The sequence below is a fragment of the Euphorbia lathyris genome, chromosome 2 (genome assembly GCF_963576675.1).
Source record: "Euphorbia lathyris chromosome 2, ddEupLath1.1, whole genome shotgun sequence".
In the NCBI taxonomy this organism is placed as follows: Eukaryota; Viridiplantae; Streptophyta; class Magnoliopsida; order Malpighiales; family Euphorbiaceae; genus Euphorbia; species Euphorbia lathyris.
Window position 1 is genome coordinate 140,070,055 of NC_088911.1, and position 22,739 is coordinate 140,092,793.

Here is a 22,739-nt window from a genome sequence, read left to right on the forward strand (position 1 = left end):
ATTTTTTTTAAAATAATAGTATATAATTTTGAAACATACAAAATAAAATTTACACAAAACTATGTTACTTTACATTATTAAAAAATTAACTGAATCAAGCTTGCTCACAAATTTGCTGATGAATATTATAATCGAGTTTGTTTGTAAATTTATAATAAATTTTTCTCGTGAGTTTTTGAGTTGAGTTTTACTAAGTTCAAATTCTGACTCGTTTATAAATCGAGCCGAACGTTGAGCTGCTCGACTCATTTATAGAACTACTAAAAGCGGGTTTACATATATTTGATTTTAGAATTTGGGGCATTAAAAACAAAACCCGTCACCATTGTTTAGGATTTTCTTCAAGAATATAGAATTTGACAAATAAGAATGGAGAGAGGTTAATCGTCAAATATTTCTAAATTTAGGATGAATTGATATCTAAAATTCGATTTTGGATTATCCCGACGCCATTTTGGCTCGTTTCCATAATCTTTAGTTCATGCATATTGTAACTACACATACTTTCCTATAAACTATTTTACAGCAATTTTATCAGACTAACATCAGAAAAGAAGCAAAAAAAAAAAAAAAAAAAAAAAAAAAAGAATATGAAAATCCATATATAATATAAAAGAGTTACTGCTTTTTTTTTTAAAGTGTTTTCAACCAGTTTTTCCTAAATTAGAAAGTCTGGCTTCCCCAGTTCTGGGACTAAAGGGTCCTCTTCCACTGCCACGTGGACTAAGCACCTTGTCCGAAAATCTTGGACTGGAACTTGATAATGATACTCTTGGGCTACGAATGCTTTTGATTTCACCTCTGCTTCTAGTCATCATTCCATCTAATATTTCTGCATCATCTGCTGCAAATGAACCTGATCTACTCATCTCTGCTTCCTGATGGGTTAACCAATTCAAATTACGGGTTAATTACATCGACGAGCATTCAATTTGATGACCGCGTTGAAAATAATACTCTGAATAAAACGCTGTTAACAGAGTAGTGTATTCATTTCATATGCATTATAAATTTTCTTTTTTAACAGTTTGGAAACAGTATTTTAACTGTGAATTGGATTTGTGAAAAATAGAATTTCAGAAGCAGATAAAATGAGTAGAAGTCCTTTAGTTGAACTACATATTTATATTTATAGCTAACAAGTTTGGCAAGCATGAATTTAATGTCGCTGATTATAATTGATGGAGAGTTAATATATGAAATTGAATGATCATGAGTTCAATCAATAAAAATCGAAAAAGATCAAAATTTAAAGATGTTTTTTCCCTTGTTGATAAGCTAAATACATAAACTCTTCCCCTCCCAATATGGTTAATCATCTAAATTTACTTGGCAAAATAAGAGAGTATTTTTAGAAAGCTAACAAGATTCAAGATTCCTTGTAAGTTCAAGATGCCTGGTTTGGGTAAATTACACTCATGGCTCTTGAACTTACTTCCATTATGACTTCTGAACTTTAAAACCGAATATTATGGCTCCTGAACTTTACACTTTATTAATATAATAATCCCTTTTAATGTTGACCATGTCAAAATGAATGAAAAAACCCAAAAATTAAAATTGTTTAGAACTATATTTCCTATAGAACAGCCGTTATTACTTTTCCAAATCAAAATTCTTGGATATTTCTCCCCCTAAACAACCATTGTCTCTCCCCTAACAAAACAATATCTAAATAACATCAAAACCAAAAAAATCAAGAATTAAATTGCTCAGAATATCATTTCTACCAATTCTTTAATGGAGGGTTACCTGCTATTGGAGTGATCATATTGATCAACGTCAAAAGGGATTATTATGTTTGTAAAGTGTAAAGTTCAGGGGTCAGAATGTTCGATTGTGAAGTCCCTGAACTTGGTAACAAAAAGTTGATTGACCTCCTAAACTTACAAAGTGTCTTATTAGTCCCTTGAACGAGCTTAAATTGATATGATTAACCCTCCATTTTGAGATACAAGAAAGGATTTGAACAAATTGAAATGTATATCACTTTAAGCAAGTTCAGGAGGCCAAGATAACTTTAAGCAAGTTCAGAAAACAGACAAGATTCTTTGTAAGTCCACGATAATTTAGTAAAGCCTAAAGTTTAGGCGCCATAATGTTGGGTTTTAAAATTCAGGGGCCATAATGAAAATAAGTATAAAGTTCAAAGGTTTTCGGTTTAAGCTTATAGTTAAAGGCTCAATTTATATTAATATTTGATACACCATGCACACGAATGGCAATTGGGCTTAAAGCGTGACACATGCCCATGCCCATCTTACTATGTATTGAAATTAAATCAACAAATAGAGCTGCACGAATTGAACCCTTGTTGACTAAGTTAAAGTCGGAATTCATATTAATATCTGACACCAACAAAACAAAAAGAGAAGTGAACTTACAGTTGGTAGATTGAATGACAATGCTGGAACCTCTTCATATTCTGCAGCATCTAAATCCTGAAGATGAGCTCCTTTGAAAAGCTTGGACAGAATATACTGTCTTACAGGAACTAAAAGCATGATCATTAAAGGGAAAAGAACACCAGCAAGTGGAATCCATGTAATTCCAAAACAGGCAAGCAAGTAACCAGTTTGAAAAATGGTGAACATTGCAATTGTTTTGAAAGGCACTGTTTCTACAAAAGCAGCATGATATTCCTCTAGCACTCTGAAAAACAAAAATGGTATTAGTATGAGCAAGCAAAAAAAAAAAAAAAGGGTAAATTAAACATGGAGTAGGATCTTTGTTCTATTTCACCAAATTTGTTGTACAACTTTCAATTTTGCATATAAAATTGTACAATCTTTTAGTGACTTTCCGCAATAGGTAATTGTGATCAGTCAACGCAAAATCATCGAGCCATGTCAGCAATTTGACCTTCATAAACGTTAAAAGTTAACTGGTCAACACGAAGTCACCGCGCCACGGTAGCAATTTTGACTTTTAGGGAGGTCAAATTACTGACGTGTCGCGTTGATTGATCATAGTTACCGGTTGTACACTTTAGTGAGAGGTCACCAAAAGGTTGTACAATTTTGTGTGCAAAATTGAAGATTGTACACCAAAATGTGAAAAATGACAAAGGTTATACACCACCTATGTAATTTAACTCAGCAAAAGAATAGAGGAAAATTACATCCATGGCTCCTGAATTACTGTGCTATTAACAGTATGGCCTGTAACTCTATTTTTTGATATAAAAACGGCTTAATACACTTGTTGCCCATGTACTGGACTAGAACTTCAACTGCCGGAACTTTTAAAGGTTCCCAATGACCCTCTGTTTTTGTCAAATTGTATTGAAAATCTCATATTCTTGTCCAATTACATTCAATAATTTCAAAACTTCAACTGCCCCGTCAACTTTTAAAAGATCATAATTATTTGTCTATTTGGCTTTTCTTTACATGTGGCAGAACGTGTCTCTTATTTTTTTATATCCAGCAAATTCTATTGAAAAATATGGAGTTATTAAATGCAATTAGACAAGAATAGAAAGTCATTTGGAATTTAAGGACAGTGCTATGGGCCTATAAAAATCTATGAGTGTAACACTAAGGACCTTTTGGTTGAATTGTTGTTAGCTAATTTTCTACCATTTGTTTTGGGTGTTGTTATACTTAGCCACAAATTCCCACCCCTAGCCCCGTGAAAGGACGAAAATGCCCTTTCATTGGTTTTGGGTGGAAAAAGCCTCTTTTTTTTGCCTTCCCGACACACGGACGTGTGGCTATCACGCCTCACCGTGTGGTCGGGCATGATAGCCACACGTCTCACCTTGTGGTCGGGTGTGTAGCTATCACGCCCGACCACACGGTGTGGCGTGTGGCTATCACGCCCGACCACACGGTGAGGCGTGATAGCCACACGCCCAACCTCACGGTGGGGCGTAATAGGCACACGCCCGCGTGTCGGGAGGGCAAAAAAAATTAGTCCGCTATTCAATTAAATACCTGTTACGTGTTCAAACTACACAATTTTAATTAAAACCTGTAAATAACATACAATTTTAATTAAAACCCGTAACAATAATATAAGTTAATGAATAAATATTAACTAAAATTAACAAAATAAATTAGCAAAATAAAAATTTAGTTAAACAAAATAAAATTTACAACAACTAAACTTAAACAAATTAAATTTACAATATAAAAATTTAGTTAAACTAAATTAAAAATAACAAAAATTTAATTAAATTCAACTAAATTAAAAAAAAAAATTGCCCATACGCCACACGGGCGTATGGGCATCACGCCCTCACCATTGTGAGGGCGTATGAACATCACGCCGCACCACAGGTGACGACGTATGAATATCACGCCGTCACCTGTGGTGAGGCGTGAGGCTATCACGCCTTCACCTGTGGTGCAGCGTGATGTTCATACGCCGCACCAGAGGTGACGGCATGATCTCCACACGCCCCAAGTCCCGATTCCGATTTTGAATAACAGCAAAATCCGATGCAAAAAACGTCCAAAAAACATCAAAATCAAACGGAAATACGTATCATAGGTCCCTTTCCTTTACCGATCCATGTTTTTATTGATAAATTAGTCCGGATTAGATTAAAGAGAGTTTAGATTGTTTGAGAGAATTTGAAAATTCTAAAAATTGTCTAAATGGTATTTCGGTCTTTTCAAGGGGCTAGGGGTGGGAATTTGAGGCTGGATATAGTAATTCACTTTGTTTTTCAAGCCAAACACCTTATATTTACTATTCGGAGTGAAACAATAAAAAAAGAGAATCAAACGGACACTAAATTCTAATTAGATGAAAAATCGTTAAATATCTGGTGTGATGCTGGTGTCGTTTGATAAACCACTTAATTGTTTAAATTAAAATGTTCAGCATTTATTTAATTTCAGTGCGTTTGATAATGGTTGTTTCTCCACCACTTAAATTAGTTAATTAAGTTAAAAACCACTTATTTTGATAAGTCAAAATTTTTAACTTGACATTTTAAGCTAAACATTATCAACTAATATTATCATAAAAATTAAATCATTAAATATTTTCAGCACTTATAATATTCAGCACTTAAAATTCAGTACTTATTTTTTCAGCACTTGATTTTCAGTTTTATCAAACAGCACCTTAGACAATTTTGACCATATCATTGACATTTTTCTTATATTTATCAGTGTAAATTTTGGTTAAATATCTATCTGACCCTCGTATATAAAAAAAGACTGAGGGAGTCGAGGGAAAAAATGTAAAGGAATTATACGAGGATAAAATAAAATAAATATTTGATCATAATTTATGGTGATATGAATAAAAAAAAAGTCAATAATATAGTCAAATACAAAAAAAAAAGTCAATTTTGTCAATTTTGTCAACATTCCGTCGGGAAATGAAACTGAATGGCCACAAAGGAAAAGTTATAGTTCAAGAGGTGGGTGTATTTTGCTTTAGCCCCACAAAGGAAAATTTCTACACTTAGGGTTGTAAATGAGTCTAGTTGCTCTTGATAAAAACTCGATTATGTTTGACATGATTTATAAGCAAATGGAGTTTGAGCACAAAGAAAGTTGGCTCGAAAGGTCATGCGGACTCGATTGTATGTTCATGAACAAACTCGTGAAGATGCTTGATTATAATGTTTACGAACACACTTCTGAGCAAGCTTAGTTCGATTATTTTTTTAATAATAGTAGTTTTATGAAGTAGAAATGTAAAACAAAGTAGTTTTGTGTAAACTTTAGTTTTGTAGGTTTCAAAACTATGTAGTTTTGTGTTAAAGAAAGTCCAAATCAACATAATTACTGAGTTGTTCGCGAGCGAATTTCATGAACAGAAATAACTAGATACTCGCAAGCAAAGCTCGTGAACAAACTCGCAAGCACCTCACAAATAGAATGTTGAGCTTGAGCTCATCAATTTTCTAATGAGCAAAAAAAAAAAGTTAGAAATTCTGATTTAAAAATGACCTAACAGGCCATAAAAATTAGAAATTTGGATTTAAGGAGGGCCTAACAGACCGAAAAAAAAACGGAACTTTGGATTTAGAAAGAGCCTAACAGGACATGGGCCAATTTTGGGGTGCTAATTCAGTATCCAAAAATTATTTCTTGGAAACAGGGGACCGGAACCACCACAGCCTCAAATTTCGTGGAGACAGAGGGCCGAAACTACTCGTGGTTATGGTGGTTCTGGCGGCCGAAAGGACCAGGCATCTGGCCCTCTGTCTACACCAACTGATCCTGGACCATCCAGATGTTGCCAAGTCCGCAATTGTACTGACGTGTCAACATCTAAATAGTTCACGACCAGTTTGATCCCGGACCATTCTAGAAATTCCCCCCACAAACAAGGCAAAGGAGTTAGGCACTTACTTGTATCTCCTGCTTGGAGCAGTAAAGAGTAATAAGATTCTCTCCCAGAATTGGTTTCCAGGTAAGCTTTCAATAGCCATGAAAGCAAAATAACCCCAAAGAACTGATGTTGGGATCTTTTTAATCATAGGCATAGCTGCAACACATCCTCCAACCATTATAGCTTGAAGTAAGTTACTAAGTCTTTGTTCTTTGACTTCAACAGGTAATAAATCATCTATCTCTTTCTCAACATCAAATACTGTCTCATCAATGCTTCCCACCATGTTTGATGCTGTCTGAATTGTTGATTCTTTCATTTCCTTTAGTCCTTGCTGCCATATAACAAGTTTGAACAATACCATTGTTAGTTATCCCTATATTAATACTAAAAATCATTGCGAGGCTCTGATCTTTCATTTTTTAACTTCATTGAGCCTAGTAATGTGGACATGTGTTCTGCACGCTTCAAGTCCAGTTGGCATTCGGGTGTGAGGATGTGTGAGATATTAATATCAATTGGGTTCTTTAACTATCAGCTTAAACTTTTAGATGAATTGGTTCCATGACAAATAAGGGTAAATTACACCCATGGCCACTGAACTTTATCCATTTTCACATTATGGCCACTCAACTTCATTTCTTCCCGGTATGCTGAACTTTACACTTTTTAACACTTGTGGCCACTTAACGCCTCAAAACGACCATTGACGGCTAAAAATAAAAAATCCAAAGCGTTAATGATATTCTAAGGAACTTTAATTCTTGAAAATTTTCGTTTTGAGGTCATTTAGATGTTGTTTGGTTAGGAGAGAGAAACTGAATTTTTAGAGAGAGAAAACTCCAAAAAATATGATTTTCGAAAATAAAAAATGTGGTTTCATGGTAAATGTCATTCTGAACAACTTTAATTCTTGAATATTTTCATTTTAAGGTCGTTAACGATCGTTAATGATCGTTTTGAGAAGTTAGTTAAAATTGAGTGGCCACCGGTGTTAAAAAGTGTAAAGTTTAGTGGCCATACCGGGAAGAAATGAAGTTGAGTGGCCATAATGTGAAAATGGGTAAAGTTCAGTGGCCATGAGTGTAATTTACCCTGACAAATAACATTGTAAGTTATCCCTATATTGATGGTAAAAAGCATCCCGAGGACAGGAATCTTTCATTTTTTGGTTTATAAAGTCCTTGATCTTTTTATTTGGACACATTAATTTTTGGTCTCACAAAAACCCTGCTTGCCAAATTAGTTAGTTAGTTGTTGTCATATATTAATATGAATTGGGGTTTTAACAATTTAGTTTAACCTTTTAGTTCAATTGGTTCCATGACATGGTATCCGAGTCTCTTTTAACTATTAGCTTAAACTTTTAGTTCAATTGGTTCCATAAAAGCATTTTTCCTAGCGGCTAAGGAGCAATTGCCTTGAGACTGTGAGTTGTGAACATCTAATTGCGGTATTCATTTCATTTGGGTTTGAAATTATATTTTTTACATTTTGAACTAAGGTGTTTCCCTATATAGCCACACTACACATATCAAAAACTGCTTTCAAACTATGAAAAATACAAATTTCATACCCATGTGAAATGGATAACACTTTGTTAACCGAGTTTTAGTTCAAAGTTGAATTTTTTGGTCATCGAAAGCTTAATGTGACAAAAATAAATAAAAGATTAGGACTTAATACATCTAAATAAAAGATCAAGAGGTTAATGAACCAAAAAATGAAATATTATAAGCTTATGAAGCTTTTTGCCCATATTAATTGGGTAAATTGCACTTATGACCCATGAACTATAGCTCCATTAATATTATGATCTCTAATCTTCATTTCTCGACTTGACGAACTTTACATTACTATAATATTAAAGTCTAAATCAACATAAATCCATTAAAAATTTAACAAAACGAATGACCTAGACAAGTTTGACTACATTATCGTTTCTTTTTTTCATCTTTGTTACCATAAATTATGGTCAAATTGTTGGGAATTTTTCTTGATTGCGACAATTTAGCGGAAGCAATAAATCTCAATTTTATTGAATTTATGAGGTGGAGGTGTACAAGAGGGTGTTCTCTAGAAACTTTCTAGAATTACAATGAGATAAAACAAAAATAGTAGCACTCAGGTGTTTCCCGAAAATATTCCAAAATAATTATCTTACTATTTTTGTCTCTCCCCAAAATAATTAGACTACCCTCTCCAAATTAAAATCTCCTAACCGAAAACTTAATTCTTACTATTTTTTGTCTCTCCCCCTTATTTATGCTAATATGGAGAAAAAAAAGTCAATAATACAATCAAATTTCTCCAACTTTATCATTTTGTTAGTTGAAGGGGTTTTTTGTCAAGAATTGAAGTTCGGGATCATAATGTTAATAGTGTTATAATTCAGGGTCATATTAGTCAATTAAACTAAGGAGAAAAGTATATTTGAAAATTCACTATGAAATCCAAAAAACTAATGATATGAGCTATAAATCATACCACAGAAGAAGGCTGCTGATAAATCAATGGACTTTGCATCTGTTGATAGGCTTCTTGCATGCTTTCATACACTTGTACCAAGCTTGAATTCATCCCCATACTTTTTCTTGCTGTTGCCACTAGCCGATTTCTAAGCAGCTACACAACATGTAAATATTGGTTAAAGAAGGTCTAATACATACAAAGTTCCTCTAAATTGGTTGTAAAAACCGATTGCTCACTCGAACTTTGAAAATGACTGATTGTCCTTGAATTTACTTAAAGTGATTTAGTACTTGCTTGAAGTGATACAAGCTTCGATTTGTCCAAATCTCCACTAGCTTTGCCACGTAGGATTTAGGTGGTTAATCATGTCACTTCAAGCAACTTCGAGGGGCTAGTCAGGCGTTTTCAAAGTTGGAGGGTTATTACACTTTTTGTTACCATAAGAATAGTAAGATTAAGCACTGAATAATCACTTGTTCCAAGCAAATTTAGAATGGGTTAATAAATCAGGGTCATTCCCCTATACTTGGCTGAAAAAACTGATTGCCCCTGAACATTGGAGATGTCGCTTTAGGCTGCCGAAGTTACTAAAAAAGTAACCTATTGAACTCCTGAACTTACTTAAAGTGATCTATTGGAACCCTGAACATGTTTAAAGTGACTTATTGATCCTCTGGACTTGCTTAAAGAGATACGCTCTTCAACTTGCCCAAATCTCCTCTTACTCTACTCGTAGCATTAGGAGGTTAATAGTGTCACTTTCAGGCCAACTAGACATCTTTAAAGTTCAAGGAGTCAATCGGTTTTTTGAATCAAGTTCAGGGTCCCATGATAAATTCAGCCAGAGTCAATCAGTTTTTTGGATCAAGTTCAAGGCCTAATACATTTCTAGCCCATGGTACTTGTCCGGAAAGTCAACTGCCCCCTATACTTTAAAAACATTCTATTTACTCTCTAAACTTGCTGAAAGTGACATATTAACCCCTTAAAATCTACGCAATAGAGCAACAGGAGATTTTGAATAAGTTAATGTACGTACACTATAACCAAGTTTAGAGGGTCAATAGATTATTGTAAGCAAGTTTACGAGGTAAATAGACCACTTAAGAAAATTGAGAGATTTAATATATCAATTTAAGTAAATTCATGAATTAAATAGGACGTTTTCAAAGTATAGAGAGGGATAATTGGCTTTTTTGGAAAAGTATAGGGGCTAGAGATTATTAAGCCAAAAGAAGAGAAAAGGCTATGGCCAGAGTTGTGTTGGGCTTTTGGAGACTAATATATATAGGCCCAACTGAAGCGATGGATCCAACTGCAGCGATCCAATTTGCATTATAAATGTAATTTCTTTCTCTGTAATCCGTATCTCTTTCATTATAGTGAAATATCCTGGCTTGGTAGTGCCCCCAGACGTAGTCATTCTAGTTGAGTGGCGAACTGGGTAAACAATTCTCGTGTGTTTGTTTGTTTTTCGTTTTTCGTAATTGCATTTATTCCTAACAAGTTGATATACATACTTGATGCTTCAAAGTAGCCAAACTCTTAGTGTGCATAGGAGATTGTGGAATGACACCATTTGATGGAGGAATCCCCAATAAACCACACAATATCACCTGAAATAACCATTTTGCCATTTAACAATAGCATTGAATAGTATCCAATCATGTGAAAAAGAGAGTTCCAAGATAAAAGGAAAAAGATGCAAAAGTGTACCATGAATCCTAAAAGAAGTAAATCATAATGGAAAGAAGGTGGTTTTCTCAAGTTAAATTCTTTCTGCTGAGCAAGCTGAGAGGCTACACTGTGGTCAAAATAATACAGCACTGCAATCATTGTTGCTGGAATGAATGCTCCAATTATATAAAGAAGTGGTACATTCAGCATATCCTGTAATATTTGGATATAAAATGCAGAAATTAGAAAGAATTTTTCTCAAAATAATGCTATTTCTAAGGAAAATCCTCAAGGCCGGCCCATTTTTCGGGTTTGATGCTCATGTTTGGGTTGTCGGAGAGCGTAGGAAACAGGTGTTCAAAACACTGGCTTCAAAAGCAAAGAACTCAATGATTGTATCACTGGTTTTATTGACATATGTCAGCATCTGATACACCTGATGACTGATATCTGACTGTGTTTCAAATGTCGTGTTAGATGTCAGAACAGTTGCTGCAACCGAGACATGTACAGTAACACTGAACCCGGTGATTCAGTCACTGAGTTCTTTGCTTCTGAAGCCAGTGTTTTGAACACAGATTTTATAAGTAATCTCACAGTGCATTAGGCTCGGGAAAAAAATCCTTAAGGCCGCCCCCCACTTTTGGATTTGATGCTCATGTTCGGATTGTCAGAGGACGTACGAAACCGTGCTCAAAACACTGATTTCAACAGCAAAGAACTCAATGATTATATCACTGGTTTCATTGACATATGTCAACATCTGATACACCTGACAACTGATATCTGACATCAGTGTTTCAAATACTGTGTCAAATGTCTGTTGGGCTTTTGGAGACTAATATATATAGGCCCAACTGAAGCGATGGGCCCAACTGCAGCGATCCAACTCTTTCATTATAGTGAAATATCCTGGCTTGGTAGTGCCCCCAGACGTAGTCATTCATATTGAGTGGCGAACTGGGTAAACAATTCTTGTGTGATTGCTTTTGTTTTCGTTTATCGTAATCATATTTTATTCCTAACAATGTCAGCACAGTTACTGCAACTGAGACATGTAACACTGAACCCGGTGATTCAGTCACCTAGTTTTTTGCTTCTGAAACCAGTGTTTTAAACATCGGTGCCCAAAACACTAGTTTCGAAAGGAAAGAACCAATGATTGTATCACCGGTTTCACTGACGTATTCAGCATCTGACACACTTACAACTGATATCTGATGTCAGTGTCTCAAATATTGTGTCAAATGTTAGAACAGTTGTTGCAACCGAGACATATATAACACTGAACCCGGTGATTCAATCACCTAGTTCTTTGCTTCTAAAACCAGTGTTTTGAACACCAATTTTATAAGCAATCTCACAACCCAGAAAAGAGCATTAGGCTCGGATTTTTTTTTATCCGGTCATTACTTAAGGAATTTTTTTTCAAAAAAAGTATTATTCTGAGGAAAAATCGGACTTAAGAAACGTTGAGTCTCAATTTTTCTTCATTAACCTCTTAATCTTTCAATTTGACACATTGAGATCGTGATCAATTATAATTGCACAAGTGTTCCTAGATAGCAGGACAATTAGCTACGAACATCAAACTCGATTAAAAACACATGACTTATTTCATCTGCATCCCAAATTGCATGTCTTTTGGTTTGAAATGAGAAATTTACAATTATAGTCACATCAGATGCACAAGTTAAAAAGTTCAGTTTCGAATACAGATGAAATCGAGTTCAATGTTCACAGCTAGTTTTCATATTAACCCAGAACTTCATGTGTGTGATTATAATTAATAGAAAGTTTAATGTTTTATATTGAAAGATTAGGACTCAATCCATAAAAATCGAAAGGCATAAACCATACGCAACCCCTTGAACTTGTCAATTTTGGTCATTTTGCCCCCTGAACTTGGACGACCTATTTGCCCCCTCAACTATTTAAAAGTGGTATTAGCAACCCCTTTTTCATTATAACGGAAACAAAATGAAATTCCAACATTAGTACAAGTGTTCATGGAAGTATTAGAACCAGCCTGCATACATGTAACCTCATTTGCAGCTTGTTTTAGTAGTGCATAACCATATATGCAATTTTTACAAGAGAACTTGTGTACTTTCTATACTAACCTTATTTGCAGCTTATTTTAGTAGTTCACAACCCTTTTTATTATGATATTGGTGCTTGCAATGAGAAATGTCATAATTGTTTCCGTTATAATAAAAACAGGGGTTGCTAATACCACTTTTAAATAGTTAAAGAGGTAAATGGATCGTCCCGTAAGTTCAGGGGGCAAAATGACTAAAAGTGACAAGTTCAGGGGACTGCGTATGGTTTAGGCCAAATCGAAAAGATAAGAGAAATAAAGTCAAAGATGTTTCTTTAGACATGCCTTCATGACAGTCCAATTCTCATAAGCACCAATTGACCATGGATTTGGACTGAACAAACGCCTTGGAATTCCTTGTGGAGTAGTTCTTGATGGAATGTAAGAAATGGCAGTCCAAACCAACACCATAAGTGGCACACCATAATCTGCTATGAACCCTCGCAGCGACCCTGGAAAAAAGTATTCATAAGTATTATAGAGAATATTTTTTTGTCTTTTTTTTTTTCATCTGCAAATTTGTTTTTTGGAAAGAGCATTTAGGTCCTTGATCTTTTCGGGTTTTTGTTGATTAAGCCCCTGATCTTTCAGCTTGACGATCACGCATTAAGTCAGCTTTTAACATAATAATCCGTTTATAAAGTGTTAATCATTTCATTTGCATAGGGCTATAATCGAGCCGAGCTGAGCTTTCCGCTCATACTTGGCTCATCAAAAAATTGACAAGCTTGAACTCGAGCTCGATATAATGCTCGCGAGCTTGTTCACGAGTTTTGCTCACGAGCAACTCATGAATTCTGTTCATGAATTTCGCTCGTGAACAAATCATTAATTATGTTCATTTGAAATTTCTTTAATACAAAACTACATGAAACCTACAAAACTGCTTTGCTTTATATTTCCTCTTCATAGAAATACTGTTATTAAAAAAAGGCATAATACATCCCTGGCGTCCCCAAGTTGTCCAAAATCTGCAAGTGGCCCATGAACTTCAAAACGTTATAATTAACCCCCTCAACTTTTGTTTGGAACAAATAACCCCTCAACTAACATATGGTAGCACGTGATTGGAACTTCAAAATGTTACAACTATTCCATACTATCACGCACTACCACGTGGAATCTGAGGGCTATTTGTTCCAAATAAGCAAGTTGAGGAGGTTAGTTGTAACGTTTTGTAGTTAAGAGGTGAGTTGCAGATTTTGGACAACTTGGGGGTTGAGGATGTATTAGGCTTTAAAAAATAATAGACTAAGCTTGTTCAAGAGCGTGTTTATGAACATTATAATCGAGTTTATTCATGAACCTATAACAGAGCCTACTCACAACTTCCGAGTCGAGTTTCGCCATACTCAACCTTCGCGGGTTTATATATTGAGCCGAACACAATCCAACTTTTATCGAGCAAAACGCTGAGCCGCTCATGAGCAGCTTGGCTCATTTACATTTGGCATTTGCATTTTAACCCTTCGAAGTAGTTTTTTTTTTTTTTATATGTGTGATGTATCTATAAAGAAACCGTTTGATGCAAATGAAATAAGTAACATTCTTTTAGTCGAATTAGACATTCACAACTAACTAATTTAGCAAATCGAAAAATCAGAAGCTCAATCAGTAAAAATTGAAAAGATCAAGGGCTGAAAGATGTGTTTTTCTTTGTTTTTGACAGCAAATTTGATCAAAGATTTGATGCACTTACCAGAACCATATCTCCAAGACCTTGCTTTTCTGCTTTTTAATGCAGTCAAAAGAAGTCCAAATGAGAGAACCAAACCAAACATTCCATTTGCAAATCTCCATGAGGATTCAAACTGAATTGACTTTGGATTTTCTCTTTTAGGTATGCGAAATTCATTAACTAATCCCTAGCAAAAAAAATCAACTTCAAATCAAACCCATGTTGCACGGACATGAACACAAAAATGATAACGAATAGAGGAAATGTTATTTCTAAAACATAACCTCATAAATAGGGGTTAAATGCATCGTTGGTTGGTTGTGTCAAAATGGAGATCAATTACACCCATGGCCACAGAACTTTACCCATTTTAACATTGTGGCCACTAAACTTCAATTCTTAACGAATGACCACCTATAATGCAAGGAAACTCTCCATGACAAGCGTTTCCCCGTTTCTGGCAGATGTGGGAAACGGAAACTCTCGGAAACTGATACGAAACGTTTCCGGGCACGTTTCCGTAATTACCAAAAATATGAAACACGTCTCTCAGTTTTTAAACGGTTTTCCCTACCTATTTCGATTAAAATTCTGAAATTCAAACTTTCTATTTACCAGTTCCTATTCAATCTATGATTATGAAAATTGAAACTTTCTATTTGAGAGATAATTAATTCCTTGTATCCTTCAATTTAAAGAACTAATCCATATTTCTTTCTTCTATAATCCTTGTCTCTTGAATATTGATTGAGCTTGAACTTTCTTCATATTGTTCTTCAATCTTATTTTTATTTAATGTATTATTATATTTTTAATATTTATAAATATGCCCCTATATTTTTAATATTTACATGTTTCCCCCACGTTTCCGTTTCCTATGTTTTTTAGAAATTACGTTTCCCAGTATCGTTTCCGTATACGTTTCCGTTTCCGTGCAACATAGATGACCACTGAACTTTACACTTTTTAATACCAGCGGTCTCTTAACGCCTCAAAATGACCCTTCACGGCCTTAAAATAAAAAATTCGAAGAGTTAATGATATTTTAAGGAACTTTAATTCTTGAAATTTTTCGTTTCGGGGTCATTTAGATGTTGTTTGGTTAGGAGAGAGAATGAATTTTTAGATAAAGAAAGCTCCAAAAAAGGTGATTTTGGAAAATAAAAATTGTGGTTTCATGGTAAATGTCGTTCCGAATAACTTTAATTCTTGAATATTTTCATTTTAGGTCGTTAACGGTTATTTTTTAGGAGTTAGTTAAAGTTGAGTGGCCACCGGTGTTAAAATGTGTAAAGTTCAATGGTCATAGTGTTAAATATTGAAATTCAGTGGCCACAATGTTAAAATGGATAAAGTTCAATGACCATGGGTGTAATTTACCCTTCAAAATGTCACTCAACTTCAATTTGTATCAATAAAATCATTAACTTTTGAATTATGTCTCAATAAAATCACTAGAGCGACTTTAAGAGTAAAAAGACACCAAAAATGGCTGCCACATAGCAGTAGTCAACTTTCACCCGATGACCGAAACAACACGTAACTCCCATCTAGATGACATGTGACTGCCACCTAGCTGGTTGAAATGACACGTGTCAGCTAGGTGACAGCCATAAGTCTTTTGGGTCAGCGTTGCAAGTTGATTAATGCTAATGTGGAAGACACGTCATATTTCCAGTGTCTTTTTGCTCTTGATGTCGCCCGAGTGATTTTAATTAGACAAAATTCAAAGCTGAATGATTTTATTGAGACAATTTGAAATTCATAGACCATTTTGAGACGACCATGAAAGTTTAGTGACTCACGATAACCTTCGAACGAGTAAATGCTTTTGCATATAGGAACAAGGTTAGTTTCTTACTCTGATAGCTTCCTGCATAAAAAGCATGGCAATCAGAAGCCCGAAAAGTTCGCCGGCAAGACGAGTAAACCGATTGATGATGGAGCAGGCGCCTAAGATGGCCAGTAGAAACAACAAGACGGCCGTCCACACACATACCCTGTTCATCCAAGTAGCATACATCTTAAACATTGAACAAAAAATCAATCCACGCTATGCTATGTTATACGGACACTTCTCTTTAGTAGAGTTTTCGCATTTCATGTCCTTATCCGTTTGAATGTTATGTTTTAGAAATGACGTTTCTTGTATCTGTTTTTAGGGCTGTAATCGAACCGAACTTTGACTTGCTCATGCTCAGCTCATCAGAAAATTGACAAGCTCGAGCTTGAGCTCAACATCTTGATCATTGCGAGCTTGTTCATGAGCTGCTAGCATGCTTGTTCATGAACTTCGCTCGAGGGTCCGGGGAGGGGTCCCACCACAAGGGTGTACTGGGCAAGCCTTCCCCTGCCAATTGTTGGCAAGAGGCTGCTCCTAAGACTCGAACCCGTGACCTATCAGTCACACGACAACAACGTTTACCGTTGCGCCAAGGCTCGCCCTCGCCTTTATAGAAATAGTATTATTAAAAAAATAATCGAACCAAGTTTGTTCACGAGCGTGTTCATTCATTAACATTATAATCGAGCCTGTTTGTGAGCTCTTGACCCGAGTTTCGCCGTAGTCAAACTTGACTCATTTATAAATAGCAGAACACAATCCAGCTTTTATCGAGTGAAATGCCAAGCTGCTCATAAGCCACTTGATACAGCCCTATGTATTTTCATGTCCGTGTTAGTGCAACATCGATTGAATAAAAACGTCATCTTACACATTGAACAAAAAAGTCAATCAATGCTATACTATGTTACACGAACACTTCTCTTTAGTAGTTTTTCTGCATTTTGTGTCTGTGTAATATGAAATGTACGGTTCTAAGAACATTGTGCCTATTAAAATGCTGTTAGAATTGAAATACTATACCATCCACTCCATGCCAAGAAGAGATTTGATCCCAAATCAGGTCTAGTTTTAGCAAAATTGAACATGAATGTGTACATTATCACAGTTGGTTCTGCAACTCCGAGAATCAGCAAAGGCTGACCGCCGATAATTGAGTGTATAATCCCACACAATGCAGTAGAAGCCAGTGTTTGAACTGCTGTAAGAACTCCCTCTGTCAAATAGAAGAAGTAATATTTTAGATTCCCAAAATGAAAAATGTGAAGCTATGTCGCACGGACACTATCAAGTAAAATTACCTGTATCTCTATCAAGTTGTTCTCCAAATGAAATAACTGGAATTGCTGATGCAAAGAATATGTATGTTGTAGGTGCCAAAATCCTAAGAATGCATTAAGGCAGAATTCAGCATACTAGATTGAAAAATTGAAACTGCTTAAGAACTTTCACAAAACAGTTCATTGAAATTGGCCCAAAAAGTTCATTGTTCTCTGAATTTATAAAGTGTGCATTTATTTTGGGGTTTCAGGAAAGAAAAGATCTCATAAGGTATAAAAATAGGCAATTTAGGCTCCACGTATAAAAATAACATAAATGTAGACTTAACGTGACACGTTTCGTTATCGAGGTCTAAATTTGTACTATTTTGTAAATATTAAGTCTACATTTGCGTTATTTTGTACATGGAGCCTAAATTGACACTCTCCGAAAAAAAACCTTAAACTTATTTTAATACCTTAATATGAATTAGACCTTTGACTATTAGCTTAATGTTTTTAGATGAATTTGTAATATCATATAACTCACTAATTAAGTGGGTTGAATGCATCATTGGTCACTGAACTTTTATGGTTGTCTCGAAATGATCACTCAACTTTAATTTATGTCAATAAAATATTCAACTTTGAATTTTGTCTCAATTAATCACTCCAACTACTTCTAAGGACTTCAACTACTTCTAGAGAAAAAAAGACACGGAAAAGTGATGTGGTTGCCATATATCAATATTAGTCAACTTTCACTCTTCACAAAAACGACATATAACTACCACCTAGATGACAAGTGGCTGCCATGTTGTTTCGGTACGGAGCATATTAACTACTATTGATGTGGCAGCCACGTTACTTTTCCAGTATCTTTTTGCTTTTTAAGTAGTTGATGTGACTTAAAAGGGTGACCCGGTGCACTACGCGTCCCCGCTAAACGAGAGTTCAAGAAGGGTCCCACCACAAGGGTGTCTTATGTATTGGGGGTCCCACCAATTTTTTTGGTAAGAGGCCGCTCCCAAGATTCGAATCTGCGTCACCTCTCGGTCACAAGACAACAAAGTTTAACATTGCGGCAAAGCTCGCCCTCTAAGTGGTCCAAGTAACTTAGTTGAAATAAAATTCAAAGTTGAAAGAAAAATTGAATTTGAACCGTTAAATTCAGTCAACAATGGTGCATTTAACCTCTAATTAAGCAGGATATGTAAGAAGAAGAAAGAATTACCTAAAGCCAGCTCTTAAACCACTAGTCCAGTCTTGCTTATAACATATCAACCTCCCTTTAACATCATTCTTTATTCCACGAAACGGCACAAAACTCTCTTCCATCCTGCTTTCTTTCTGGGACTACAGATATCACCTTCTTAAAAAACGCCGTCGTTTTCACATTTATCTTCTTTTAGTTGCCAAAATCTACACGCCAGCACATAGAATACAAAACAAGTGAGTAAATTAAATTCAAGCATTATAAAAACCAAGATCCCAAAAAATGTAGATAAAAAGAGAGAAATCTTACTGCTCATGATACTCGAAAATGGAGAAAGATGCAAAGATTCAGAGGAGATGTTAAAGAAAAAGAAAGTAGTTGTCTGTTTTTAACTTTAGAGAAAGAAATCAAATGTCTTTTTATTTGGATTTGAAAAATGTGATATACTTCAGAAAGAGCTGAAAAAATGATGCTTTTCATGTGTGTCTGTATCTGTATCTCTGTATAAATATGATATATATGGAGAGAGAGAGAGAGAGAGAGAGAGAGAGAGAGAGAGAGAGAGAGGATGATGGCATTGACAGTCCATTACAAGCTGTCTGGGGCTCGAAACAGACAACAAAATGAACTATAAGTAGCTTCACTTCTTTAATCTTTACTGTTTTTTTTAGGATTGTTTTTGTATATGAAGTGGGTAAATTGCACCCATAGTCACTCAACTTTATCCATTTTAACATTGTGGTCACTGAACTTCAATTCTTAACAGTATGCCACTGAATTAAATCCTCAAAATGGCCGTTAACGACCTCAAAATGAAAATATTCAAAAATTAAAATTGTTCAGAACGACATTTACCATGAAACCAAATTTTTATTTTCCAAAATCACATTTTTTGGAGTTTTCTCTCTTTCAAAATTTACTCTCTCCTAACTAAACAACACTTAAATGGCCTCAAAACGAAAATTTTCAAGAATTAAAATTCCTTAGAATATCATTACGCTTTGGATTTTTTATTTTTAGGCCGCCAACGGACGTTTTGAGGTGTTGAGTGACCACTGGTGTTAAAAAGTGCAAATTTCATTAGTCATACTATTAAGAATTGAAGTTCAGTAACCATAATATTAAATAGGTAAAGTTCAGTGACCATCAATGTAATTTGCCCATTAATAAACACGTAATACATTATCAGCTCTACTGTCCACAAAAATAGATTGGCTTTCTGAATTTGTCTACAAAAACAGATTAGCTTTCTGAATTTTATTAGTGTCTCACTAGTTCTATAAACTTGCTTATTTCATATGACCAGCTTCCTAAACTTATCCATAAAACTAGATTAGTTTAATAAATTTTGAAAGTGTTTCACCAGTAACTTCTTTATTCCATAATAGCTAAATACAAAAACCACGATACTAACTATTAATCATAATCCATTTGATCTCTCAAACCTGCAGTACTTTATAATAACGTGAAAGCAGGGGTCGGGCTCCTGCGGTCACTAGAACCACCATGACCACGAGAGTAGTTTCGGCTTCCATGTTTTCACAAAATTTGAGGTTGTGGTGGTTCCGGCTCTCTGTCTTCAAGAATTTTAGATTGGGTGCAAAATTCTAATTTTTTTAGCATGTTAGGTCCACTCTAAATCTAAAATTTTAATTTTTTTTTTGACATGTTAGACCCTCCTTAAATCCAAATTTCTAAATTTTTGAACATGTTAGGTCTTTTTAAATCCAAATTTCTGATTTTGTTTGCCTATTAGGCCCTCCTCCCTAAATCCAAATTTTTCTATTAGACACATATTTTTATATGTTAAAAATCTTAAACACAATGTAGTTTAATTTTGAGAAATTTTACATTGCTACTTAAAAATTGGTTCTTAATCACTCAGATTATATATACAAAAAAAAAGGTTGAATAAGTTCGATTTAGCAAAAAAAAAAAAAAAATTACACACCACGTGTAAAATCGGTCCTCTAACCGAACAATCCTGTATTCGTCATTGGTTAAAAGGTAAGAGAAGAGAAAAAATTACTTCTCAAATAGATGAATGTATTTTTAGAATTTAAATTTAATAAATTTATGTATTTAGTTGTTACGGAATAAACAAGTTTAAGAAATTAATCTACTTTTTTTTTTGGGTAAAGTTCAAATAAAACCCCTGTGGTTTCACTAATTTTCAGATAAAGGACTGTAGTTTACTTTTTGTCAAAACAAAGATTGAGGTTTCAAACTTGGATTAATGCTATTAAAACCATATTTAACGACCTGAAAATGAAAATTTTCAAGAATTAAAGTTGTTCAATGTCATATTTTCTATGGAACTACATTTTCGATTTTCGAAAATCATCTTTTTTGGAACTTTCTCTCTCTAAACATTAACTTTCTCTCTCTTTACCAAACATCATCTAAACAATCTCAAAATAAAAAAGTTGAAGAATTAAAGTTGCTTAGAATATTAGTAGTTCTTAAAATATGTCATTTTTGAAGTCGTCAAATGTGATTTTAATAGTATCAATCGAAAAAGTCCTTATTTTATTAAAGTTAAAAACTTCAATCCTCGTTTTGACAAAAAGTAAACCACAATCCTTTATCTGAAAATTAGTGAAACCACATGGGTTTTATTTGAACTTTACCCTTTTTTTTTTTTTTCGTATGTATAAGTTTAAGTAACCGGTGATAAACAAGTTTAAACGTAACACACTAATAAAATTCAGGCGATGCATTAGGCAAATAAACTAATATTATCTTCTCCATCCATTATTGGGATAACAAAAAGGGAAAATTACAAATCTGGGTCAAATGGGAAGCTTATTTACATATTAAACCCATTTACTAATTCTACTACATATCTAGACTGATTTTATGTGATTTTCCAAAAATACCCCAGACCTTCCCACTTCCACCACTCGCGAATCACCGCTCCCCCCTATCTCCTTGGTTATGCGAAAAGTTGCTTCTGCATTAATGATTTTAAGACTTTTGATCTTCCTTTCTTCCTTTAAATTGCACGAAATCTGCACCATTTAGTCAAAATCATAATGAATTTCTCTTTTTCATCTCTTCATCTCTTGATTCTGCAACTTCCCAACCCTAGAAAACGAGTAAATGGTTTTTCATCTTCCTGTTCGTTGATTGGTTTCTTTCTTCTTGTTACCATCAAAGAAATGATTTTTCTACGTTATTTCCTTCGTTCTTCCCATGTTATCATATTGTTATTGTCGCTTTTGGGGGTGAAAGGGGCGAAAAATGTAAGTATCTGTTTTCTTTTTCTGCGTTTTTTCATGAATTCACTTCGCAATCGATGGTTTCGCTAAGCTTTGCGAAGAGGACGAGCCTGGAAAGTGATGATCTACTTCGTGAATTGATGATTTCGCGAAGTTTTGCGAAGAGAAAGAGTCTGAAACATATGGATCTACCTCGCGAATCGATTAGTTCGCGAAGTTTGCGAATAGATCCTCACGTTTCAGACCTCGCAGACTTCGCGAAAGCATCGATATGCGACGTAGATAGTCACATTTCAGACCTCGCAGACTTCGCGAAAAAATAGATATGCGAAGTAAAATCACCTCTTCCCCTGCATATTTACATTCGCATGCTTCGCTAATTTTCATTTCGCGAAGCCAAAATCATCCTTTTTCATAACTAACACGGTTAATTTTTTCTGTAGATGGTTGAATACGTAACATCCCTTTCTGGAAGGCGGCGTACTGGGCTGCAGGGAAGATGATTTTCCTTCCTGTATAGGGATGAACTTCCCCAAGATTGACACATTCACTCCTGAAATGATTCGTTAGGAGAGGTTGTGTCAATCTCGGGGTGCACCATGGGACACGTCCATCCCATGGTGCCAATCTTCAAAGTGGACCTAACTTAATCCGGTGCCAATTTTGAAGCGGATGCGTAATCTTAGTACCGGATTAGTTAGTTTCACTTTAAAATGATTGGTTAGTAGAGTTCATTGTGGCAATCTTGTTGTAAATTTTGATAATGTTATGATTTGAATGTTGTTATTGTGGCAATCTTGTTGTAAATTTTGATAATGTTATGATTTTAATGTTCGAATCCGTTGTTGTTTGCCAATTTTTGTTATATACCACTTCGCGTATTAGCTTCAAATCATATCCAGCATTCGCATATGCGAACTAAATTGCAAACTAAATTCATTAAGTAAATCAAAACATTAACTTCGCAGGCTT

The 22,739-nt window shown here is 34.8% G+C and overlaps 1 protein-coding gene across 1 annotated transcript; it reads right to left on the reverse strand.

Moving 5' to 3' along the window:
* Positions 1-433: 433 nt before the first annotated feature.
* Positions 434-19,121, reverse strand: LOC136220121 (boron transporter 1). The gene is made up of 13 exons (XM_066007821.1): positions 18,856-19,121; positions 18,565-18,752; positions 17,373-17,455; positions 17,095-17,287; positions 16,090-16,228; positions 14,250-14,415; positions 12,836-13,002; positions 10,489-10,662; positions 10,293-10,388; positions 8,788-8,925; positions 6,321-6,634; positions 2,385-2,652; positions 434-878 (listed from the first exon to the last, which is right to left on the reverse strand). Exons 2-13 carry the CDS (start codon positions 18,666-18,668, stop codon positions 645-647), a joined length of 2,076 nt encoding a protein of 691 aa, XP_065863893.1. The 5' UTR covers positions 18,669-18,752; positions 18,856-19,121; the 3' UTR covers positions 434-644.
* Positions 19,122-22,739: the final 3,618 nt, after the last annotated feature.